This window comes from Hyla sarda, assembly GCF_029499605.1.
Source record: "Hyla sarda isolate aHylSar1 chromosome 1 unlocalized genomic scaffold, aHylSar1.hap1 SUPER_1_unloc_4, whole genome shotgun sequence".
Taxonomy (NCBI): domain Eukaryota; kingdom Metazoa; phylum Chordata; class Amphibia; order Anura; family Hylidae; genus Hyla; species Hyla sarda.
The window spans coordinates 976,380-1,003,579 of NW_026607590.1; the positions used below are offsets into that span (position 1 = coordinate 976,380).

General features: G+C 44.6%; 2 protein-coding genes across 4 annotated transcripts in view; both read right to left on the reverse strand.

Moving 5' to 3' along the window:
* The window catches only part of LOC130298197 (oocyte zinc finger protein XlCOF7.1-like), a 286,423-nt gene extending 278,932 nt beyond the window's left edge, over positions 1 to 7,491 (reverse strand). Inside the window, exon 1 of the mRNA XM_056551114.1 lies at positions 6,484 to 7,491. The gene's annotated coding sequence lies outside the window, so the exon portion shown is untranslated. The remainder of the gene's footprint in view (positions 1 to 6,483) is intronic.
* On the reverse strand, positions 842 to 27,200 carry LOC130298187 (oocyte zinc finger protein XlCOF7.1-like). Of its 3 annotated transcripts, XR_008849749.1 has the most exons (4): positions 27,096 to 27,200; positions 26,524 to 27,012; positions 21,745 to 23,023; positions 842 to 2,004 (listed from the first exon to the last, which is right to left on the reverse strand). XR_008849749.1 is itself a non-coding variant. In XM_056551101.1 (3 exons), the coding sequence occupies exons 1-3, from the start codon at positions 27,127 to 27,129 to the stop codon at positions 22,107 to 22,109; spliced, it is 1,428 nt and encodes a 475-aa protein (XP_056407076.1). In that variant the 5' UTR covers positions 27,130 to 27,200; the 3' UTR covers positions 21,067 to 22,106. The 3 variants fall into 3 exon arrangements, 2 of the variants coding, with proteins under 2 accessions (XP_056407076.1, XP_056407075.1); XM_056551101.1 differs by lacking the exon at positions 842 to 2,004 and having other exon boundaries at positions 21,067 to 23,023; positions 26,536 to 27,012; XM_056551100.1 differs by lacking the exon at positions 842 to 2,004 and having other exon boundaries at positions 21,067 to 23,023.

Below are 27,200 nucleotides of genomic sequence, written 5' to 3' on the forward strand. Positions count from 1 at the left end.
GGGGTGATACCAGACAACAGTCACTGCATACACCTCAGTTAGGGCTCGTTCACATAGTGCAGCCGTCCGGCACTGTTTCCCTCCGTTGTGCACCGGAAGGAAACTGCTGCTAGAACTCATCCCATTCATTTGAATGGGACAGTTCACAATCATCTAGCGTCTATAATTTTACGCCGGATGGTTGGACACGCTGGAGGGGACCTGACAGGGGAACGCAGCTTGCTGGGTTCCCCTGTCCGTTGCCCATAAACAATGGACGCCAGATGCCTTACAACTGATGGCAAGATTTTGGCTGAATTCACATATTCCGGATGCCGAACATATTTGAACACAGCCTAATACAGGTGTTTTAAAGGGGTTGTGCGCTGCCCTGCCTTTCGGAGCTCCGCTCACAGCGTCCGGAAGTTCATTACTCTGAACGCTGTGTGCGGGCTTCCGTGTTCGCGGCCGCCGGGCGTGACGTCTCGCCCGCCCCCTCAATGAAAGTCTATGGGAAGGGGGCGCGACCGCTGTCATGCCCCCTTCCCATAGACTTTGGTAGAGGGGGCGGGCTAGACTTCACGAGGGGCCGGGTGTGACGTCACGCCCGGCGGCCGCGAACACGGAAGTCCGCACACAGCATTTGTAGTATTGAACTTCCGGACGCTGTGAGTGGAGCTCCGAAAGGCAGGACAGCGGACAACCCCTTTAACTGTGAAATGCCCATTATATTTGGTCGGTTCTTCAAGACATTGACAAGTGTTACAGATCTGGACTGTCCATAGAATTTTTTCACAACCAGTGTGCCTCAAGCTGTTTAAAAACTACAACTCCCAGCAGTCCGGGATAGCCAAAGGCTGCACAGACATGCTGGTTGTTGTAGTTTTGCAACAGATGGAGGCATGCTCGTTTTGAAAAACTGGTCCTTAGTATTTTATTTTGAGTCTGGTTTCAAGTTACAATGGTCCAGAAAACATTGTTGGATGAAACTATTGTATGTTGAGTACATTGTAAGTTGAGTGATCACTGGATTCATTCAGTGGGTGGTACTACATACTTCGTACCAGCTAAATATACAAGATGCTGGTACGATGTATGTAATGAATCCAGTATTTCCTGCACTAAAATAATTAAAATAATTTGAAACAATACATCAGTGAAGATAAATAACCATAAATAACTTTCATTTATATAATAAATATAGTAACATAAATAACATTGAAAAGAATTAAATAACAATGTAAACAAAATAACTTAGAACATTTATTATTAGTAAATAAATATTGTGTCTAACAACGAAAATTTGAATCAGACGTCGGACGCCATGTCACAGGCTGCATATTCCCCCGCATATCGAAAACCTATATAAAATCCGTCCGGGTCAGGAAACTCTTTTCTGATGTATTTTACCACACAAGACGGTATTGGGTTTTCTTCTCCGTGGTCCAAGAACATGCAAAACATGAGAAGGAACGGTATGCCGCTTTTCTTATGACCCTTAAAAATTTTTTTTTTTTAAACTTACAAGAAATAAAGATTAGTTACAATACAGTTATATACATAGTTTACTACATTTTTTAATCAAAACAAAGCTTCAATAATACATAGATAGATAATTAGAAATAATAAACATAGCCCAAAAAAAAATATTTCTTTTACCAGTTGCGATTTGCTAACATTTCTTTCCTTGTAATTCTTCCAGCGAATTCTGCCATAATTTCTAGTATTTTTTCATTGAGTCTAAGATGAACTAATTCTTCGTGTTCTAAGATGCACTTCAGACCTTTATCAAATTGTTGATTTAGTGCATCTTCTTCTTGGCAGCAGAAGCTTTCATCCCGGGTCTTCATGACTTTACAATTAGAACACTTGCACCAATTTGTGTTACCTATTCTGGGATGATTGCTATTGCTGTCCTGAGGTATCTCCTGCAGGCTCGGCCATTCAGGATCCTTTTGAAAACAATCCTCTTCTAGCTCTCCATGTTGCTTTCAGGCGTAAACGTTCCATGAGAGCTTGTACTTCCTAATTTAAAAAAAACATGTACATGTGCTAAATATTGTTAAAGGAGTCCTCCGGAGCGCTGGTACTTAAAAAAAAGTTTACCTAATCTGATAGCTCTTTCAAAGACCTTTCCAACGATACCTCATTTGTCAAATTTGGCCCAGCCATTCTCTTGTAATTGCCACCTGTAGCAGTAAGCAGCCATATCATAAAGACTACATTTCCCATGACTCCCTGCGCCAGCTTCCTGTTAGCTGCTGCTCACTCCCCCTCCTCTCCCCCCCCAGGAAATGATAATAAATTATAATAAAGTGACGCCCACAGCTCCTTCCCTTGTGTTTATCTCCTCCCATCCTCCCCCTCCCAGCTCATCAGCCCTCTCCACCCTCACCACATGTACTGATAGGCTGTGTCCACAAGAATGCCTCCCATGTCACAAGAATGCCTCCCATCGCTACCATCACCGCTAGCGGGATCTATGTGCCCACTAGCGCAGTGTTTCCCAACCAGGGTGCCTCCAGCTGTTGCAAAACTACAACTCCCAGCATGCCCGGACAGCCGAAGGCCCTGTGCCCACTATTGGTGTCACAAGAATGCCTCCCGCGATCGCTACCATCACCGCTAGCGGGGTCCCTGTGCCCACTAGTGGTGTCACAAGAATGCCTCCCGCGACCGTTACCATCACCGCTAGCGGGGTCCCTGTGCCCACTAGCGGTGTCACAAGAATGCCTCCCGCGATCGCTACCATCACCGCTAGCGGGGTCCCTGTGCCCACTAGCGGTGTCACAAGAATGCCTCCCGCGATCGCTACCATCACCGCTAGCGGGGTCCCTGTGCCCACTAGCGGTGTCACAAGAATGCCTCCCGCGACCGTTACCATCACCGCTAGCGGGGTCCCTGTGCCCACTAGTGGTGTCACAAGAATGCCTCCCGCGACCGTTACCATCACCGCTAGCGGGGTCCCTGTGCCCACTAGTGGTGTCACAAGAATGCCTCCCGCGACCGTTACCATCACCGCTAGCGGGGTCCCTGTGCCCACTAGCAGTGTCACAAGAATGCCTCCCGTGATCGCTACCATCACCGCTAGCGGGGTCCCTGTGCCCACTAGTGGTGTCACAAGAATGCCTCCTGCGATCGCTACCATCCCCACTAGCGGGGTCCCTGTGCCCACTAGTGGTGTCACAAGAATGCCTCCCGCGACCGTTACCATCACCGCTAGCGGGGTCCCTGTGCCCACTAGTGGTGTCACAAGAATGCCTCCCGCGACCGTTACCATCACCGCTAGCGGGGTCCCTGTGCCCACTAGTGGTGTCACAAGAATGCCTCCCGCGATCGCTACCATCCCCACTAGCGGGGTCCCTGTGCCCACTAGTGGTGTCACAAGAATGCCTCCCGCGACCGTTACCATCACCGCTAGCGGGGTCCCTGTGCCCACTAGTGGTGTCACAAGAATGCCTCCCGCGACCGTTACCATCACCGCTAGCGGGGTCCCTGTGCCCACTAGCGGTGTCACAAGAATGCCGAGCGCGGCTCTGTTCCCCGTCCCTGTCAGCTCTCAGGGTACGAGCCTCGCACGCGGCTAATGTAGTACTGCGCAGGCGCAGCACTACACAAGTAACGTAGGGCTAACATAGGCAGCGATAGGAGCCTAGCGTTAGCCCTACGCTATTTGCGTAGTACTGTGCATGCACAGAATAAATTAACTTTGGGGGAGTAGCCGACTCCGGGCTGGGAGGCCGGCACAGCCCGCAGTGACCCATGGGAGCGATGAGTCACCGGGCAAAGATGGCGCCGGATCGTGAGGAAGACGCAGTCGAGCGTCATCAAAAGACCCAGCTTCCGGCCAGATGGAAAAGCGAGGAGAAGACCAGGAAGAAGTCGACATGGACAACGTGAGTATATTACAATGTTATATAACTTTGATTCATGCTTCATTTCCCCCCTAATAGGTTACCATCGGAGTACTCCTTTAACTCCCTGGAATAATTATGACATTACATGGACTGTAGATTCATCAGGGAGACAGAGAGTGGCGTTAGAATGTAGTTTAGCAGAATATGACGCTTGCTTGTCAGGGTTAGAAATATATAAAACTACCGTATATGACGGCATATAAGACGACGGGGCGTATAAGACGACCCCCAACTATTACAGATCAATTAGAGTTTTTGGATATACTGGCCGTATAAGACTACCCCTCCTACCGCGATGTACAGTACACTGTAGTCCCCCTACATTAGGTAGGCAGTATAGTTCCCCCCATATTGGTAAGTAGTATGTTCCACCACATTAGGTTGTAGTTTCCCCACTTTAGGTTGTAGTTCAACAAAATTAGATTGTAGTTCCCCCACGTTAGGTCAGAAGGTCCTCCACATTAGTAGACAGCTCCCCCACATTAGGTGAGCAGCTACCCGACATTAGTAGACAGCTACCCCAACAGACATACAGCCTCCAGCCATATACAGTATACGGCTGTATGTCTGTGTGCTGCCCCCACAGTGATCCGATCCGATCTGGCCCGGGGTCACAATCTACTGCTAAGGCCTATGGACCGTAACAGTAGGTACCGGGGCTGTAGGAGCGTTGACCGGAACACTGAAAATAGCGCGGCCGGTCACTCACCAGGCCCCGGACGGCGTGCGTCCTCCTGCGCTCCTCCTGCGCTCCTTTGCCGACATCACTGATGTCCCGTGCGTACAACCATAGAGGCGGAGGATTGCAGGAAGATGCGTGATGGCCATGGAACGGTGAGTGACTGGCGGACATCCTTATGTCCGGAAAAGATTTTTCGGGACACAGGGATGTCCGGGATAGGAAAATCGATGATTATCTGTCCAGGCCGTCTCCTCTGTGCGTCTGCAGGCGGGGGCCGGGCAGAGCAGGTAAAAACTAATTACTGTATACTAAAAACCAGCGTGCCTCCAGCTGTTGTGAAAATACAACTCCCAGCATGCCCGGATTTCCACTTTTTTAATTATACATTTTATAGTTATTCTATAAAGTATTATAAACTTTATATATATAAATACATTTAAAAAAATGATAGTGAATATTAGATGTTAATGTATAATTATATAACTTACCGGGGTTTCTTCTCTTGTGGGAGTAGTTGAGGAAATAGTTGTTTCTTCCTCACTATCCTCAGTGTCAGTACCAGAATGAGGATTGTAGTCCTAAAAATATATATATATATATATACAGTGACCCCCCGACCTACGATGGCCCCGACATATGATCAGATCGACATACGATGGCCTCTCAGAGGCCATCGCATGTCGACGTCAGCATCGACATACGATGCTTTTTTATGTCGGGGCCATCGCATTAAGTGCTATCCGGCAGCACCAAATGCTTAAGCTGCTGCCGGATATCAGCTTAATGTTCCCCGTGTGGTGCGGTAAGTATTACTTACCCCTCCACGATGCTCCGGGTGCCCTCCGGATCCAGCGCTGGTCTTCAGGTGTCTTCTCGGCCCTCCCCGATGACGTCAATACGCTGCTGCGCACGTCATCCAATAGGAATGGCGTACGCAGCGGCGTAATGATGTCGCTACACAGGCCCAGTAATGCCTTGCGGAAGACAGAAGAGGACCGGAGAAGACAGCAGAGGACCGGAGAAGACAGCGGAGGACCGGAGAAGACAGCGGAGGACCGGAGAAGACAGCGGAGGACCGGAGAAGACAGCGGAGGACCGGAGAAGACAGCGGAGGACCGGAGAAGACAGCGGAGGACCGGAGAAGACAGCGGAGGACCGGAGAAGACAGCAGAGGACCGGAGAAGACAGCGGAGGACCGGAGAAGACAGCGGAGGACCGGAGAAGACAGCGGAGGACCGGAGAAGACAGCAGAGGACCGGAGAAGACAGCGGAGGACCGGAGAAGACAGCAGAGGACCGGAGAAGACAGAAGAGGACCGGAGAAGACAGCGGAGGACCGGAGAAGACAGCAGAGGACCGGAGAAGACAGCAGAGGACCGGAGAAGACAGCGGAGGACCGGAGAAGACAGCGGAGGACCGGAGAAGACAGCGGAGGACCGGAGAAGACAGCGCAAGACAGCAGAGGACCGGAGAAGACAGAAGAGGACCGGAGAAGACAGCGGAGGACCGGAGAAGACAGCGGAGGACCGGAGAAGACAGCGGAGGACCGGAGAAGACAGCAGAGGACCGGAGAAGACAGCAGAGGACCGGAGAAGACAGCGGAGGACCGGAGAAGACCAGGAGAGCCCAGCGGAGGCCCGGGATCACCATCGGGAGCGGCGGGGAAACCATCTGAGCAGCGGGGACAGGTGAGTATAGCTTCCTATACTTTACATTGCACGAATCCCTCAACATACGATGGATTCGACAAACGATGGCTCGTTTGGAACGAATTACCATCGTATGTTGAGGGACCACTGTGTGTATATATATATATATATATATATATATGTATGTTATTACGTTACAATTCAAGCAATATTTTTTTTATTTTTTTTTATTTTTTAATCTAATTATAGAGTATTACCTCATCTGAAGAATCGCTGACATGGTAGAATTCTTCTCTTTGCAATTCTTGTTTATCAGAAACCTTTTTTTTTAGAATAAATTATTAGACATAATAAATAAAATATAGTAAATTTGTTATATATCAATTATTATTATATTTTTATAGAATGATGTAGTGTGATGTTACTTGATGTTATAAGGTTATAGGACAGAATCATGTACCGTACTATAATAAAACGTATTTATTTCTCCATGATATTCATCCCCAACATGATATGGAAGGTGTAGATCTACTATAGAATCCGCTTTCTCAGCATCTGATATTATTATCAAACATATGGGGGAGATTTATCAAAACATGTGCAGAGGATGAGTTGCCCAGTTGCCCATAGCAACCAATCAGATCGCTTCTTTCATTGTTACCAAGGCCTCTGCAAAATGAAAGCAGCGATCTGATTGGTTGCTATGGGCAACTCTTCCTCTGCACGTGTTGATAAATCTCCCCCATTGTGTTATTTATGAAGCATTTTTCTCTGCTTTTCTTGGATAAATTTGTCTCAACAATTTTACGTACTTTGATGTTCCTGTGTTTTTGTTTGTTGCTGTGGTAGACGGGTTTTTGGTAGATTTTTTTTGTAGTGGTCATGGATTTTTGAAAATGATACTTTTTATAAAGTCACATACACAACCCAACAAAATGGGCGCTAACCCCCACCAAATAAAAGAGCACTTACAACTAACTGTGGACAGTAAGTCGCATAATTGTCGCCAAAAAAGTCACGAAAAAACACCAAAGTGGAGAACTGATGTAATGTGATCAGCGACAGATTTATCACACGCCCTGCACCAGGTCATAAATTAAGTGCAGGTACACAGTTCCCACCACATGAATGAATGGAGTAAAAAGACGTTCACCTACTCCACTTTCCTACCCAAGAACGGCCATCCCTAAACAATGCTGTGAGAAATGCAGATGGATGCGGCGTACGTGAGACATTGCCGCTTCATAAACGGAGGGTGAAGTTTGGTCATTGCCATGGACTGTATATATATATATATATATATATATATATATATATATATGTTCTATTATATAGTGTTTTACTCTTTATATATTGAAGTGTAGTGTTTGTCGGCTACATTGATATGGACGTTACGTCAATGAGACTTTCCCGCTTTGATATTGCGCCGCATTGAAAAATTAGCAATAGCTCAATATCCAAACTTGTAAATCAATGTGATGCTAAATAATGTATCCTGTATATTTATGTGTGGGGGATGGGAGCACATCTATACATTATCTGTACTCAGAGATATCACTGTTATCTGTGGTGTTACATAGGACTGCAGGTCACATCTATACATTATCTGTACTCAGAGATATCACTGTGTTATCTGTGGTGTTACATAGGACTGCAGGTCACATCTACTACATTATCTGTACTCAGAGATATCACTGTTATCTGTGGTGTTACATAGGACTGCAGGTCACATCTACTACATTATCTGTACTCATAGTTATCACTGTGTTATCTGTGGTGTTACATAGGACTGCAGGTCACATCTATACATTATCTGTACTCAGAGAGATATCACTGTTATCTGTGGTGTTACATAGGACTGCAGGTCACATCTATACATTATCTGTACTCAGAGAGTTATCACTGTGTTATCTGTGGTGTTACATAGGACTGCAGGTCACATCTATACATTATCTGTACTCAGAGATATCACTGTGTTATCTGTGGTGTTACATAGGACTGCAGGTCACATCTACTACATTATCTGTACTCAGAGATATCACTGTTATCTGTGGTGTTACATAGGACTGCAGGTCACATCTACTACATTATCTGTACTCATAGTTATCACTGTGTTATCTGTGGTGTTACATAGGACTGCAGGTCACATCTATACATTATCTGTACTCAGAGAGATATCACTGTTATCTGTGGTGTTACATAGGACTGCAGGTCACATCTATACATTATCTGTACTCAGAGAGATATCACTGTTATCTGTGGTGTTACATAGGACTGCAGGTCACATCTATACATTATCTGTACTCAGAGAGTTATCACTGTGTTATCTGTGGTGTTACATAGGACTGCAGGTCACATCTATACATTATCTGTACTCAGAGAGTTATCACTGTTATCTGTGGTGTTACATAGGACTGCAGGTCACATCTATACATTATCTGTACTCAGAGATATCACTGTTATCTGTGGTGTTACATAGGACTGCAGGTCACATCTATACATTATCTGTACTCATAGTTATCACTGTGTTATCTGTGGTGTTACATAGGACTGCAGGTCACATCTATACATTACCTGTACTCAGAGATATCACTGTGTTATCTGTGGTGTTGCATAGGACTGCAGGTCACATCTACTACATTATCTGTACTCAGAGAGTTATCACTGTGTTATCTGTGGTGTTACATAGGACTGCAGGTCACATCTATACATTATCTGTACTCAGAGATATCACTGTTATCTGTGGTGTTACATAGGACTGCAGGTCACATCTATACATTATCTGTACTCAGAGATATCACTGTTATCTGTGGTGTTACATAGGACTGCAGGTCACATCTATACATTATCTGTACTCAGAGAGTTATCACTGTGTTATCTGTGGTGTTACATAGGACTGCAGGTCACATCTATACATTATCTATACTCTGAGATATCACTGTTATCTGTGGTGTTACATAGGACTGCAGGTCACATCTATACATTATCTGTACTCAGAGATATTACTGTTATCTGTGGTGTTACATAGGACTGCAGGTCACATCTATACATTATCTGTACTCAGAGAGTTATCACTGTTATCTGTGGTGTTACATAGGACTGCAGGTCACATCTACTACATTATCTGTACTCAGAGATATCACTGTGTTATCTGTGGTGTTACATAGGACTGCAGGTCACATCTACTCCATCATATGTGTTTTGGCTGGAAGTATAGGTGTGTGACTGGTCGCATGTGGGAGCTTTGGGGGATGGGGGGGGATGTTGTCGAGTTGGGGGGGGGGGGGGGGGAGGTTTGCGCCAAAATGGAGCTTCACTTGTGTAGGCAGAAATCCTTCCACCGGCCCTGGCTGTAGGCGCACAGATAAACACTTATGTGCAATCATCAAGGTGCCTCCAGCTGTTGCAAAACTACAACTGCAAGCATGCCCGTCCAGCCAGCAGCTTTCAGGGCATGCTGGGAGTTGTAGATTTGCAGCAGCTGGAGGCGCACTGTTTGAGAAAGTGTCATGTGTAATCAAGAGGGCGACTCCAGATGGTGCAAAACTACAACTCCCAGAACGCTGTGAAAGCTGATTGCTGTACTGACATGCTGGGAGTTGTAGTTTTGCCGCAGCTGGAGGCCCCATGAAAATTATACATGAGTGTTTCTCAAACAGTGTGCGTACAGCTAGATAGTTAGTATGGTTGAAAAAAGACAGACGTCCATCAAGTCCAACCAGGGGATTAAGGGGTAGGGGTGCGGCGCGATATTGGGGAAGGGATGGGATTTTATATTTCTTCATAAGCATTAATCTTATTTTGTTCCATGAATGTATCTAATCCCGTTTTAAAGCTGTTAATTGTTCCTGCTGTGACCAGTTCCTGAGGTAGACCGTTCCATAAATTCACAGTCCTCACGGTAAAGAAGGCGTGTCGCCCCTTTAGACTAAACCTTTTCTTCTCCAGACGGAGGGAGTGCCCCCTCGTCCTTTGGGGGGGTTTAACCTGGAACAGTTTTTCTCCATATTTTTTGTATGGGCCATTAATATACTTATATACGTTTATCATATCCCCCCTTAAACGTCTCTTCTCAAGACTAAACAATTGTAACTCCTTTAATCGCTCCTCATAGCTAAGATGTTCCATGCCCCATATTAGTTTAGTCGCGCGTCTCTGCACCCTTTCCAACTCCGCAGTGTCCCTTTTATGGACAGGTGCCCAAAACTGAACAGCATATTCCAGGTGAGGCCGTACCAATGCTTTATAAAGGGGGAGTATTATGTCCCTGTCCCTCGAGTCCATGCCTCTTTTTATACATGACAATATCCTGCTGTTGAAGAACTACAACTCCCAGTATGCCCATACAGCTGTCAGGTCATGCTTGCTGTTGTAGTTTTTCAGCAGCTGGAGGCACACTGTTTGAGAAACACTCGTGTAATTATTAGGGTGGGTGCCTCCATCTAACGCAAAACTACAACTCCCAGCATGACCATACAGTCATCAGCTTTCAGGGCATGCTGGGAGTTGTAGTTTTGCAGCAGCTGTAGGCACCCTGATTACACATGAGTGTTTCTCAAACAGTGTGCCTCCAGCTGCTGAAAAACTACGACAGCAAGCATGACCTGACAGCTGTATGGGCATACTGGGAGTTGTAGTTTTTCAACAGCTGTAGGCACATTTATTTTAGAAATACTGATGAATAATCAGGGTGCCTCCAGCTGTTGCAAAACTACTACTACAAGCATGCCCTGACAGCTAACAGCTGTCTGTGCATGCTGGTAGTTGTAGTTTAGAAACAGCTGTAGGCACCCTGATGATTATTCATCAGTATTTCTATAATAAATGTGCCTACAGCTGATTCTAAACTATTTCGGGGCATAATTTAGATCATTGGTGGGGTTTCTAAAGTTTTTCATTGTATTGGTAATTATTTATAATATCTACCATTATTGTAATCGGTCCCGGGTCTCGGCTGTAATATCGTGCACTGCAGGCCGGCGATGCTCCTCTACTCCTCCTCCCTGGATAGCACATGCACAGGTAAACAGGGAGGAGGAGCCCCCGGAGCTGCCTGCCGTGCTATTGGCAGATCATCTATGCGTGATCCCCACAGGAGCGCTGCATAGACGATGTGAGGGCGGAAGTAAGCGCCCAGCAAGGCGTCAGTGACGTCGCGCCTTTTGGGAAGTGCTGCTTCCTGCCCTGCTTTATAGAGCAGATATACAAGCACTAAATCTGCTCTATTAAAGCGATTACATTTTTTTTTAAGCCAGGTCGGGGGTTGGGGCCAGATTACTACTAGGTAGGGACATATTAGATTATATAGTACTTGGTGGGAGCTACACTTTAAGCACTATTTAAAAATGAAGCTAAAAGAAAAGACAAGTAATAAAAAGGGAATGGGAAAGCTGCCGCCGAACGAACCGCCTCATGTCAGCACAATCACATAAGACAGGAACATATCTAGGAACCAACATTCACCATATGTGGATCAGATAAACCACACACTGACTCTGGGGAGTCAGGGGGGAGGAACACCAGGTGCCCCACACACCCTCAAATATAGCATTTCCTGTTTTTATACAACACCTTAGAGAACGGGATAATAGAATTTACCAGCTTCTTCCATTTAGTACAGGTGGGGGGGGGGGGGGGGCTAGGATCCATCCACCGTAATCCTATCCCTTTCCTCTCCAGGAACAGGGCTTCTCCAAGAAAAGTACACACATAATGGGGCCACACCGCCTCATCCAGGATACCAAATAAATCAGGGAGTTAGCCGGGGGAGAGGGGGCCACTAAAGAATCTAAGAGCAGTAAGACCTCCCTCCAAAAGGACGCCACATAAGAGCAGTGCCATATAGGGTGCCAGAAGGCCACCTTAGGGGCAAAACAACAACCGTAACACCCCTATCAGTGGATATGAAGAGACTGGAGAACTGCGCCTCCCTGGCATGTCACAATTTATAAAAGGCCTCCCGCAGGACACCATAATCAGTCTGGATTTGTAGAAAGGACAAAACATTATCTGTATATAGATGCTCCATCATAGTCACCCCACACTCAGTCCAGAACTGGGAGTCCAGAGAACCCAGCAGATGTGAAAAATGGGGATTATGCCAAAGCGGTAAATCAGAAGGAACATCGGTGAATGGGTAGGTCTGCTTGGCTGCCTTCCATACCTGAATAGCTCATTTATGGAGGGCGAGCAAGTACCCCACTGGGGGCCCTCCAACAAAGGACTAAGGGAGGGAAGGTTGACTTATCTTGCAAGTGATCGCTCCGCATTCAGCATAGGGTCAGGGAGCACCCAGTATCTAAGGTATCTAAGCTGACCATGTAGGTAATAAAGGTGAATATCAGGAAAGGCAACCCTGCCTCTACTTTCGGACATTGTAACAAAATTACAAAATAACCATCGGATAGAAGAGAAATAACAATTCCGTACTATGATAGGGACGGACTGTAAAAATATAAAATATTATTGGTAAATATAAGATTTAAGAACCTTTTTCCTTCCAATCCACGACATATATGGGAATTTACGAGCGTGTAACTGGGTCTTCAATCCGTGTAATAATGGCGCAAAGTGTGAAGTAAAGAGATCTTGTACCAGATGTGATCAGATCTCTAGGGATTTTATACCCCGGGGAGGACAAAGAAAAGGAAAAGAATTACACCCATGTTTACTGAACCCGGGGGACGCTGAGATATTGACGACTTCTCATATAGAAAAATGGATTTTATGATCTGAGACCGAAAATAGACGTCAAGACGGGAAACGCTGGTCTAGGGTTTGTGATAAATAAAAGTATCTGCAGCGTCTTATGTTCAGAAGAGACGATCTTCAAGGGAGACGCGCGGATCCTGTCTGATGCCTTGAATTAAAGTCTTTATAATCATAATGAGAAGGGGGCGGGGACAACACTGACGCGTTACATTCCCTATATACAACGTCAGGGACAATATTACATTTATTATAAGTCCAGTGTGCGGAGATGAATATAAGAATAATAAATATAATATAGAGAACTTCTTAAAAATTGATAACAAGTTTGGAGATGAAGCATATATTGTATAAATATATATAAGTATGTATGTGTCAACTATCCTATGTACATGGTTAATATATAGTTGTGTGAGTTCTTTTATGTTTAACAAGATGTGATTGCTGAGTAAAACATTTCCCACGTTTAGAACATGAAAATGGCTTCTCCCCTGTGTGAGTTCTTTGATGTTTAACAAGATTTGATTTCACAGTATAACATTTCCCACATTCTGCACATGAAAATGGCTTCTCCCGGGGGGCGTGGCCTGGCTGCCTTGTTGTATGGTCGCGCATTAGCTGAGCTCCTGCTTCATCTTGCTCGGTAAAGCGGCTACACTGCGTGCACAGACACCTATCCATCACAATCAAATGTGGGAACACCTGGAGAACATGAGAGGGAAGAAAAAGAGGCAAGCTCTCCAAGGAACGCTCAGCAAATTCCATTTCTCCCGAGCGCCGGCCGCCTTTCAAGAAGGCGCCGATGAAACCTGCGACTGGGAACACGCGCGCTCTCTCCCTGCTGCGCAGGCCCCGGCCTTACCTCTCAGACGTGCTTCCTCAGACCCGATGCTGCGAAACTACGGCTCCCAACACCTCCGTACAGATCAGCAGACGCGCGATCGCAGGAGAAGGGTGTCCTGCCAACCGACCACCAAACCCGTGAGTACATACCTGCCACTTGCGGTCCTCCCTCCACTGGCTTTCCGCCCTCACCATCCGGAAGTCCTCTGAAGCAGAGGCCCCGTTACTCCTCGCCTGCAGCGAACTCCCCGAACCCGGAGTGGGGATTGGATGCCACGCTTCCCCTAGAGGATACTGAGGCAGTGAGCTCCTTGCCGGTACATAATGAATCTCTCACGGACACTGCTATGAGAGACATGCTGTTGGTGCTCCAGAGGTCCTTCAGGAAGGATATGCAGGCCATGATATCTCCTCTCTCAGCTACGGTGGATAATTTGGGCAGCAGAGTAAACCACATTGAACACAAGTTCGGCGAATTTGCTGATTCTCATAATACGCTTATTTATCTACAAACTACGGCGGAGGAGGAAATTGAGGCCCTCAAAGCCAAAGTAGCCGATCTGGAGGACCGCAGCCGGAGGAACAATGTGAAAATCAGGGGTATCCCTGAATCTGTCCCGCCTGCAGGCATCATGCATTAAGTCCGCACTCTGCTGGAAACGGTGTAACCCTCCTGCTCACCCACGAAATTGGAGATAGATCAGGCTCACCGGGTACCGAAGCCACATCATTTAGATGATTCCGTGCCCCGGGATGTGCTGGCCCGGATCCATTTTTCCTCTACTAAAGAACACCTCATGGAGCTAGCCCGCAAAAATGATGGCTTGCCAGCCCCGTACCACCATCTCTCCTTATATGCGGACTTGTCTGCTGCCACTCTACAACTACGTGGGAACCTGCTTCCGATTACCTCTGCCCTCAGACAAGAGAAGATCCAGTATAGATGGGGATTCCCGGTACGCCTTCTCATCTGCAAGGACAACCAAGTCTCGGTGGTCTGGAATCTGGAGGAAGGTAAAGACCTTCTGCACCGCTGGAGCATCCCCATGGAAAGACCAAAGAAATCCCCGCAAGGAACTTCCCACAAATCCCAAGAAGATTGGGACACAGTAAGGTGACTTATGTGCTAATTACATCTCCGTTGCACACCTGAGCTGATGTTCTTCCTACTTGTTTGGCTTCGGCATGAACATTCGCCCCACCCGTGCCTTGTGGCTGGTGCCACGATTATTCCTTTATTTATTTTGTTACTATTTCTCTTACTTTGATTCGTGTCAGTTTTTTGTTGTTTGTCCTGTTACCTGTTCTTCTAGGTGGAAATACTACCAAGTGTCCATTAGGTGTTGCCCCTTTAATATGTGACCTGTGCGTGCTGGCTGGGAGACGCATCAGGTCCTCCAACTTTCTGACGTATAGCTATGTTATATCTTCCATGGCACTGATGGTTCTTAAAATACTTAGTCTGAATATAAACGGTCTTAACAGTCCGCACAAAAAGAGCCTTCCTTTGGAAAGAATCCTTGGCCTTGGGGGGAGACATTATATGCGCACATGAGATGCATCTTCTTAGTACAGACGCACCTAGGCTGAAACACAAAGCATTCCCTAATGTGTTCCACTCACACTTTACATCGAAGTCCCGAGGGGTCCTAATTGCAGTCAGAAACACAGTAGCCTTTTCCACCACTAATGTTATTACTGACCCTGCTGGTAGATATGTACTCCTTACGTGCTCCATTAACAATGTACCTTAAACCATTTTAGCGCTATACGCCCCCAACGTTGGTCAACAGCGCTTTTTGAGGCGTACCCTTAAACTAGACTTTAAACAAAGTTGGACATATGATTGTTTGTGGGGACTTTAACTTAGTTGCTGACCTATCTTTGGACACCACTACCTCACATCGCCTTTCAGTTTCATCTCTGGCTCCACTAATGTGCTCATCAGACCTGTATGATGCGTGGCGGGTACTGCATTCCAATGAAAGGGATTATACTCACAACTCCATCACCCACAACACATACTCGAGACTGGACATGTTTTGGATAGACCGGACTGCATTAGATTCTCTGAGTAGATCTACTATAGAGCTGATCAAATGTTCGCATCATGCCGTTATCACTATCTCCCTAAGTGAAACCTTTTCCCAGGCTCCCGCATACTTGTGGAGAGCGAGTCCTTACTTTCTCATCCGAAACATGTCCAGTCTTTGAAAAAGGATCTAACGAATTACTTTCTGGCTAATGTCTCCCCAGACATGGAACCAGCCAAAATCTGGAACTGACATAAGGCCAATATGAGGAGATTCTTTATAAAATATGGTGCAATTTGTAAGCGAGAGAGAGACAAACAGCTCTCAGATGTGTTGTCCAGATTAAAAAGTCTGGAGCAATTTAACAAGACAGCCCCTCCCCCTCTACATCTGCCCAACTGGTCTCTGCTAGACAGGAACTCAGGAGTTTATTGCTATTCTCTTATGAGAAAAATCTTAGGGGCATCAAAGTGCAATATTATTCACAAAATGATAAAGCGGGGGCCTTGCTGGCCAATAGACTAAAAGTTACTCATGCTCGCTCCCGTATTGCCCAGCTCGTCCACCCTTCCTCTGTTAAATCCCTCTATACTCCCAAAGACATAGCTAACGGCTTCCAGGACTTCTATTCCTCACTATATAACCTGGGTGACAACTCCTGACCCTCTCAATCTCCCTGACGCTATCCATTCTTTCCTCTCTTCTCTCAACCTCCCACACCTCACTGACCAACACTTGTTAACATTAAACAGCGCCATTACCCCTGATGAGATTCAAAAAGTGATTCTCTCTTCCCCCTCACAAAAGGCCCCGGGCCCTGACGGGTTTCTCAACCTCTATTATAAAACATTCAAAGATGCTCTGATTCCCCATTTGCAATTGTTTTACGATTCAGCTATGCTCAAAGGCTCTTTTCCCAAGGAAAATGTTCAGGCCCTGATTATCGCCCTTCCTAAACCGGGCAAATCACCATTGGCCCCTCAAAATTACAGGCCAATATCATTACTTATTCAGAACGAAGATGAAGAAAAGGGAGCACATACCAGAGATGTTGAAATGCAGTATTCGGCTTTATTTCATCTTGCTGGGGTCAAAACGGTGCAGGGTAGAAGGGAGGGCGGACGAGTTCAGGGGGAACTACAGGCAATGTCATGGTATATAACAAATTAAAAACAGATCCCACTTTAACGATTATGAACAAATTATGAGATCACTTCTGCAAAAATATACAAGAAATTTCAAATCGACCGAAAAAACAGCAGAAAAACTTATTCCATCTGATCCGATCCCAAAAAAATGGTATTTATTACCAAAAGTCAACAAAGGCATTGTCCCTCCTCCCTGTCGTCCCATAGTGGCGGGTATTGGGGCCCCTACCCAGTTCCTGTCTAGCTATGTGGACTGGTTGATTTCTCCTTTACTAAAACTTACCCCTACTTACCTCCGTGACACTGGTGATCTTATTACTTCCCTTCGCGATTTCTGTTGGCAAGAGGGTTTTCCTCTGGCATTCATAGATGTTGAGAGCCTGTACACCCGTATCCCACATGATGCGGGTGTGCAGGCTCTCAGAGAATTCTTGGATTGCTCAGACAAATTCAGTGAATTTATCAATTTTGTATTGGAATCTGCAAAATTAATTTTGAAGAACTACTTCCAATATGAAGGTCAATGGTATGCCAAAACGCAAGGAACGGCGATGGGTACACCCATCTCTTGTTCCTATGCAAACATCTTTTTAGCGATGCTGGAAAAAGATTACATTTTCACTGTTAATAATCCGTTTGTGTCAAAAATAAAATCGCTGTTGGGATTTGTCGATGACATTTTTGTTATCTGGGATGATTCCCAGGAAAATTTTTCTTTATTTGTCGACTATCTCAACAGCAATAATAAAGGTGAACATGTGGTTCTCTTTTCAGTTCGGAGGTTTATCACTTGAATATTTGGATACCAAAATCGAAATAAAAAATACTACCATTCACACTTCTGGGTACAGGAAACCTAATTCAAAAAATTCAATTCTTCATTATCATTCATCTCACCCTAAAACTGTTAAAGATAGCATGCCAGTTAATCAGATTAAAACGCATAAATACAGATCGAACAGCAAGCTCAAGAACTGGGTGAACGATTAATTGATAGAGGCTACTCACCTGAAATTATATCTAATGCAATGAAAAAAGTGAATAAAATTCCTCGTAACAATTTACTCAGAAAAGTAAAAAAGAAAAACTTAATATGACAGTATTAACATTTAAAAATTCACCAATTAACAACATTGTAAAAAACGCTATTTTCAAAAATTGGCCAATGTTACAACGTGACCAAGATTTGAAAAATTTTACAGAAATTAAACAGATTATTTGAAAAGAAGAAAAAACAATGGCAGAATTCAAAAAGATTGGTTATCTACATCAAAACCTAAAGGTCTGTTCACATGTGGAAATTGTTCGGTTTGCGATTTTAACTAAAAATTAAATGAAATGCATTTGGGAGGCACAAGGGTTAAATTCAAACAGTTTGCCACATGTAAAACATCCTATGTGGTATATGCCCTCATATGTTTATGTGGGAGATACTACATAGGAAAAACAAAAAGACCTTTGTATCAAAGAATTAGAGAACACATACGGTCCCTAGTAACCAAAAAAGGCTGTGCTAGATTCATTCAACACATGTGTTCTGAACATGAGAATAACCCAAGAGCTTTCAAATTTAAGGTTCTGGAGAGAATTGAACACTCTCCAAATGGCGGATTATTACAGGAATCTAGATGGATTTTCCGTACTAATGCAACGGGCCCTTTGGGCCTTAATGAGTACAACGAAATGGGAGTTTTCATATAGAAAGATATTATGTTGCATTGTACTATACTCGCAGACACGATGTTTTGTTTTTATCATCACTTAGTTTTTGTATTCTTACCTTTTGTTTGTCATTGTATCCCTCCCGATCCTGATCCATGTAAACGTCACTGTTTGTCCATGTTACCTCCCGTGATGTATAAAAACACTCCCTCTAGTTCAGTGACGTAGGGCCTGATGAAGCGCAGACCAGCGTGACACGGACCGTTGCCTGTAGTTCCCCCTCAACTCGTCCGCCCTCCCTTCTACCCTGCACCATTTTGACACCAGCAAGATGAAATAAAGCCGAATACTGCATTTCAACATCTCTGGTATGTGCTCCCTTTTCTTCATCTTCGTTCCGAATGATTGCTTTGTTCTCATACTTTGTGGAGTGAGCACTACTGAAGTTGAAGTCTTTCAAGGGGTTTAATTGTCCAGGTGTGCTGAGCGTACAGATTGAGTCCTTGCCGGGATCTCACTGCAGTTAAAGTGGTGCCGATATACATTTTACTAGTACATTGACAATATCATTACTTAACCAAGACCTAAAGATTTTTGCAAAACTCATAGCCAACAGGCTCACCAAATTTCTCCCCAGTTTGATCCACCCTGATCAAGCGGGGTTTGTCCCGGGCTGTCAAGCTTCGGACAATACCCACCACCTTCTACATGTTTTACACCATGTTGAAACCCATAAAACCTCTGCTTTGATTCTAGCTCTTGATGCCGAGAAGGCATTCGACCGGCTCCGCTGGCTGTTCGTCGTCTCGGTCCACCGGCACCTGGGATTTAGTGGAACCATTTATAGTGCGATCACAGCGCTGTATACCGAACCCTCTGCCAAGGTCTTTGTGAACGGCATCCTTGCGGAAGCCTTTGATATCACCAATGGAACCAGATAGGGGTGCCCCCTTTCACCCATTATATTCATTCTATGTAGGGAGCCATTGGCACAGGCGCTGAGGCAGGGAGACTCCAAATCTCTGCAGTCTCCATTGCAGGACAACATCACATCATCTCATTATATGCAGATGATATTATTTTATCACTTACTGATCCCTCTGTATCTGTGCCGGCTGCCATGACCTCCATACTTCACTTTTGTCAGCTTTCCTATTACCACCTTAATGCCACTAAAACTCAGGCCCTTCCTCTAAACCTTCACCCCGCCCTGGTAGATACCCTTAAAAACGTGCATCTCTTTGATTGGCAAACCACTAGTGTTAAATATCTAGGAATCAAACTAACATACCCTCATAACCTACTATACTCCAATAACTATGAACCTTTCCTACAGACCATCGGCGTTGAAGTGGACAGACTAAGCTCTATCGACATATCTTGGACAGGCAGAGTAGCAGCCTTTAAAATGCTTCTTCTACCCGCTTCCTCCATCTCTTTAGAACCCTCCCGATTGCTGTTCCTAATTCCTTCTTTTCTAAGGCCCAAGCCCTTTTGTCATCCTTTGTGTGGTCAGGCAACAGGCCCAGATTGGCCGCATCCATATTGACTAAGTACAGAGACATGGGAGGACTTGGAGCACCAGATTTGTGGTGTTATTATCTTGCCGCCCTGGTGGGGATGTTGAGAGGCTGGTGCAAGGAAGATTTGACTACTGCTTGGGTCCATATAGAAAACTCCTTGGTTTCCCCATACTTACTTAAAGACGTTCTTTTTCTGCCATACTGGTCTCCACACACCGCCCCCTCTTCCAACGCTATTGTGGCGGCCTCATATAAGGCATGGGTAACAAACCTCTCTCTAGTGGACACCCCCACAACCACGGACAAAACTCTCATTCCCATATCTCTTATACAAAGCATGAGCCCTGACATATGGCTGGTGCCATGGATTCACAGTGGGCTAACACATCTCCACCAACTTTATTTATCTGAAACCCTACTACCCTTTTCAGAATTGCACTCTACCTTTTCTATTTCTCACTCTGACGTCTACAAGTTTCTGCGCTTGCGTCATTTCTTACTTCATACTCCACCATCTTCCATCCAGTTACATAAACCCTCTTAAATTTTTCTCTCTAGCAACCTAAAGGGCCTTCGCCCCTTATATTCTAATGTATCCCATACTTCCCAATTTCGCAAATCACACCCCTTTCATTCCTGGGAAAACGAGCTGTGCAAATCTATCTTTGAATCCCAATAGTGAGCGGCTTTCCAGAATATACATAGAGCCTTTCAATGTGTTTCACATGTTGAGTCTGCTATGAAGACCATATTGAGGTGGTACTACACTCCTGAGCCCCTGTCCCACACATCTACTCAGAAATGACTGGACTATGTTGGCGTGATTGTGGACAGAGGGGTACATTGTTACACATTTTGTGGGAATATCCCTCCATTAAAGCCTACTGGCTTGCCTGCAAACAGCTCTTGAATGAGGTTTTAGGGGAGGAGAGGGCCTGGACCCCACAACAGATTTTATTGTTTCTCGATTTATCTGATATACCTAGACCCGAGAGAGACCTAATATGTATTATCCTAATTGTGATGAAAATTTCACTTACCAGCATTAGGAAATCACCCAACACCCCATCTATAGACATGGTCATTAGTAAAGTAAATACCACCTACACATATGAACGCATCATCGCCTATGGTAACGGCTCATATTTCACAAGCGATGGAATAGGTGGTCTTCCACAACACAGGCTACTGATACTATATAACCTGCTGAGATCACTTACATTCCCTTTGCGGGTCCCTTTTCTACGATCCTCCACCCCCCCCCCCCCTTCTCCTACCTGCCTATCCTTTCAACACCTTCTCCTGACTCCTTACACCTCTTACCCCTACACCCTCCTACCCCTACCTGTTCCTTTACCCTCCATTACCGCTCCCATCATTTCCTACTGAGATAGATATCAGGATGTAGACTGTTTACATGCCACGCAGAGTAACTAAACTCTTGACACTCAAACCCTGTAGTGGGTGAACGCTCGCTATTACTATATGACTAGCCCATTAGAGTTCAAAGACACATTGCCATATATTCTTGCAATTGTACAAGTCAACTTATTCCACCTTTGTTCTTAGGTTCTTTTGATTTTTTTTACTTGTATGTTTACCTGTTTATATACTTGCTTGACTTCTACTTAGTCCCCTGCAAGGGACTTGCATTGTTCTTTTAGATTGTCAAAAAATATTCAATAAAAACTATTGAAACAGAAAATGGCTTCTCCCCTGTGTGAGTTCTTTGATGTTGAATAAGACTTGATTTATCAGTAAAACATTTCCCACATTCTGCACATGAAAAATGGCTTCTTCCCTGTGTGAGTTCTTTGATGTTGAATAAGACTTGATTTATCAGTAAAACATTTCCCACATTCTGCACATGAAAAATGGCTTCTTCCCTGTGTGAGTTCTTTGATGTTTTTACAAGATTTGATTTCACAGTATAACATTTCCCACATTATGCACATGAAAATGGCTACTCCCCTGTGTGAGTTCTTTGATGTTGAATAAGACCTGATTTCTGAGTAAAACATTTCCCACATTCTGCACATGAAAACGGCTTCTCTCCAGTGTGAGTTCTTTGATGTAGAATAAGACTTGATTGATCAATAAAACATTTCCCACATTCTGGACATAAAAATGGCTTCTCTCCAGTGTGAGTTCTTTGATGTTGAAGACGACTTGATTGATTAGTAAAACATTTCCCACATTCTGGACATGAAAATGGCTTCTCTCCAGTGTGAGTTCTTTGATGTTGAATAAGATGTGATTGATTAGTAACACATTTCCCACATTCTGGACATGAAAATGGCTTCTCTCCAGTGTGAGTTCTTTGATGTTGAATAAGACTTGATTGATTAGTAAAACATTTCCCACATTCTGGACATGAAAATGGCTTCTCTCCTGTGTGAGTTCTTTGATGTACAACAAGACCTGATTTAAAAGGAAAACATTTCCCACATTCTGAACATGAAAATGGCTTCTCCCCTGTGTGAGTTCTTTGATGTTCAACAAGATATGATTTCTGAGTGAAACATTTTCCACACTGTGAACATGCAAATGGCTTCTCCCCTGTGTGTATTCTCTGATGTTTAACAAGACTTGATTTAGAAGTAACACATTTCCCACATTCTGAGCATGAATATGGTTTCTTTCCTGTATGAGTTCGTTGATGTCCAGCGCCCCTTCTATGACTTTTATTTTGCTGAACATCCTGTGATGACTGAGAAGACAGGACCTGTATATAAGGATGAGATGACAGATCTTGGCTGTGAAGGGCTGAGGGTGTATCTGGGATAATGGAATGTTCTTCATATGTATCTTGTGTGATATCATCATCTGCTTTATAATCTGAAGATATAAGATTCTCCTCTGATCTCCTGCTACAAGAATCTGCAGAGAATAACACAGATTTTATTATCAGTATTAACCCCTTAACAACCCAGGAAATTTTTGTATTTCTAAGCAATAGTACTTTGTAAATCCACCCTTCATTTTTAAATAAGATTTACTGCAAAACTGAAGAAATATAGTTACTATGATAGCGGAGCAGCCATACAACAGTGGTGTCAAACTGTGGCCCTCCAGATGTTGCAAAACTTCAACTCCCAGCACACCCGTGAGTTGATGTTTTGCAACATCTGGAGGGCCACAGTTTGACACCACTGCCTTACAAGGAGCAGGGACACCTGTCTTTAACAATCATGTGGACACAGCCTCAGGGAAAATCACTGCTATGGGGCCCGGTCAGGGACCAGATGACCGTGCCCCCCAATCCACCTGACCCCGCAGGTTATAATGGAGCAGTCATCCAAACCGCTCCCTTTATAATCCTCATGCCAGCCAGAGAATTCAGGCAAAGGATAGGGGATACGTTATAGATCACGGGGGTCCGACCCTTGGGACTCCCAGCGATCTCCTGAACGGAGCCCTGACAGTCTGCTTGAAGGGGGCGGACCGACCCCTACATGGAGCGGCGGCTGACACTCCCCCTCCATGTATCCCATAGAAATACATGGAGGTGGTGTGTCGGAAGCGGCATCCTGTAGGGGTCGGAACGGCCGCTTCCAACAGACTGCCAGGGCCCCATTCAGGAGATCGTGGGTAGTCCTAAGGGTCGGACCCCCGTGATCTATAACCTATCCCCTATCCTGTCTAGGCAGACAGTATCACATTTTGGTCTTTTGTCTATTAATGTGTATAGAAAGACTTATGTCCTAATAAAGTTAGTGAAATTTTCCTGGAACCAAGTTAAAAGAGGAACCTTTATTTTTAATGATTTTCGCTCACGGCTCGCCAGCCGCACCTATACCTCCATTTGGACCCACACAAGTGACCTGAACATTTCCGTATCAGAGGGAAAGAATGAAGTGATATAAAGGGGTACTCTACTGCTAGACATCTTATCTCTTATCCTAAGGATGGGGGATAAGATGTCTGATCGCGGGGGTCCGGCTGCTGGAGCCCCGAGGATCTCCTGCAGCACCGGGCGTTCTAAACAAAAGCCAGATTCCAGTGGTTGTAACATCACTACTGGCCACTACTTCACAATCTCTGCCTCTGGCTCTAAGCGTTCTGAGCGCTGGAGCACCGGAGTACCCCTTTAACCCCTTAAGGACTCAGTCCTTTTGGACATTTTCGTTTTTTCCTCCTCACCTTAAAAAAATCATAACTCTTATATTTTCATCCACAGACTAGTATGAGGACTTGTTTTTTGCGCGACCAGTTGTCCGTTGTAATGCCATCACTCACTTTACCATAAAATGTATGGCGCAACCAAAAAAGTACTATGTGTTGGGAAATTAAAAAGAAAACCGCAATTTTGCAAATTTCCTTTTCACGCCGTACAATTTACAGTAAAAATGACGTGTTCTTTATTCTTTGGGTCAGTACGATTAAAATGATACCCATGATAACATACTTTTCTATTACTGTTGCGCTTAAAAGAAAATCGCAAACTTTTTAACCGAATAAGTACGTTTAAAATCCCCCTATTTTGAAGGCCTATAACTTTTTCATTTTTCCATATAAGTGGCGGTATGAGGGCTCAATTTTGCACCGTGATCTGTACTTTTTATTAAGGGGGTATTCCAGGCAAAAACTTTTTTTTTATATATCAACTGGCTCCAGAAAGTTAAACAGATTTGTAAATTACTTCTATTAAAAAATCTTAATCCTTCCAATAGTTATTAGCTTCTGAAGTTTTCTGTCTAACTGCTCAATGATGATGTCACGTCCCGGGAGCTGTGCATGATGGGAGAATATCCCCATAGGAACTGCACAGCTCCTGGGACGTGAGTAATCAGAGAGCAGTTAGACAGAAAACAACAACTCAACTTCAGAAGCTAATAACTATTGGAAGGATTAAGATTTTTTAATAGAAGTAATTTACAAATCTGTTTAACTTTCCGGAGCCAGTTGATATATAAAAAAGTTTTGGCCTGGAATACCCCTTTAATGTCATATTTGCTTATATAAAACTTAAATTTTTTTATAATTTTTTTGGGGCTATTTTGGAATTTATTTATTTTTTTACGTACACGCTGTTCAGCGTACAGTATCATTAACATTTTATTTTAATAGTTTGGATATTTACGCACGCGGCGATACCAAATATGTATATAATATATATATATATATATATATATATATATATATATATATATTTTTTTTTTTTTTTACACTTTTTGGGGGTGAAATAGGGAAAATGGGACAAGTTATGTTTTTATTGGGGGAGGGGATTTTTCACATTTTATTTTAGTTTCTTTAAATACTTTTTTTTACTTTTATTTTTACACTTTAATAGTCCCCAGAGCAGACTATTTATAGCAATCATTTGATTGCTAATACTGTTCAGTGCTATGCATAGGACATAGCACTGATCAGTGTTATCGGTCATCTTCTGCTCTAGTCTACTCGATCGCAGACCAGAACAGAAGACCCGTGGAAGGCAGCAGAGGCAGGTGAGGGGACCTCCGTGCGCCGTTCTGGATGATCGGATCACCGCGGCAGCGCTGCGAACGATCCGATCATCCCTTTTAGTGTCCGCAATGCTGCAGATGCCATGATCTGTATTGATCACAGCATCTGAGGGGTTAATGGTGGGCATCCGCGCGATCGCCGATGTCCGCCATTACCAGCGGGTCCCTGGCTGCGATCAGCAGCCAGGACCTGCTGCGATGCCTGCGGTTATGTATAGGACATAAATGTACGTCCTGGTGCGTTAAGTACCAGCTCACCAGGACGTACATTTACATCCTGCGTCGTTAAGGGATTAATGGAAAATTCTAGTACATGAGTCCTTATCCCCTACTGTATATAGGGATATATGTCTGATCACTGGGGGGGGGGGGGGGTCCGACCACTGAGACCCCCGCGATCTCCTGCCTGGCATCCCATTTGTGTATCTCCGTCTCTCCCATAGAGATTCATGGAGAGACATGTCAGGCACCTCTTGGTGCGGCGGTCGACAGTAATCCCTGCACGGAGCGGAGGTCACCTGTGCCTGGAGAGATCTGGGGTGCTGGGCAGGAGATCACGGGGGGTCCCGGCGGTCGGACCCCCCACGATCAGACACTTATCCCATCTCCTCAGGATGAAAAAGGAAAGATAGTGACTCCAGAGAGACAGAGAGCTGGTATCTACTGCTATATGGAGTAATATTAGTCTGTATATAATGTGTTTGATTCATAAACAGTATGGCGGTATTATTCAGTCACTATGTAGTGGTGATGATATCAAGTCGACTGCTATAGAGTCACTATAGAGGGGGGGAGGGGAATAGTATTTACCCTGAAGATTCTAGTTACACCAATACTTCCCGAAAATATTATTGCAACCGGTGACTGAATAGAATCTGTGACCCTTCTCTGTATTTAGTGGTTACTACTCACTTGGGCGGTTACCTGTAGGAATGTTCTCCTTATACTGCTCATCACTGCTCACATCTGTCTCTTTTTCTTCCTTTATGTCTGAAGCATTCATATAGATCAGATCTTTTCCTATAGGACTGTCCTTGTCCTCCATATATTGCTCATCACCGCTCACATCTGTCTCTTCTTCTTCCTTTATGTCTGTAGCATTTATATAAGTCAGACCTTTCCCTGTAGGAATGTCCTTGTCCTCCTTATACTGCTCATCACCGCTCACATCTGTCTCTTCTTCTTCCTTTATGTCTGTAGCATTTATATAAGTCAGACCTTTCCCTGTAGGAATGTCCTTGTCCTCCTTATACTGCTCATCACCGCTCACATCCGTCTCTTCTTCCTTTATGTCTGTAGCATTAATAAAGATCAGATTTTTCCCTGTAGTAATGACCTCCATATTCTGCTCATCAAGAGGACGGGGACACCTCTCTGGTGCTGTTCTCTTACTGGATGTGACTGTAGGGAACACATACAGAGACTGAATTCATTCTTTACATACAAATAATGAGAGGACGTGTGTATATAGTCATGTCTATTACCTGGTGATGTGAGGGGCTGCTGATCCTCCATCATGATCTGATCCTTGTACTGATCCTTGTGTCATTCTACATACTCCCACTCCTCCATGGAGAAATAGACCGCCA

What these genes read in the sequence shown, in the direction of transcription:
- LOC130298187 (XM_056551100.1), bottom strand. Translation starts at nt 27,129, where the DNA reads ATGATGGAGGATCAGCAGCCCCTCACATCACCAG. An exon ending in GCAGCCCCTCACATCACCAG is followed by an intron (nt 27,013 to 27,095) that starts GTAATAGACATG and finishes TGTTCCCTACAG; the next exon opens with TCACATCCAGTAAGAGAACA. An exon ending in TCCTACAGGTAACCGCCCAA is followed by an intron (nt 23,024 to 26,523) that starts GTGAGTAGTAAC and finishes TATTCTCTGCAG; the next exon opens with ATTCTTGTAGCAGGAGATCA.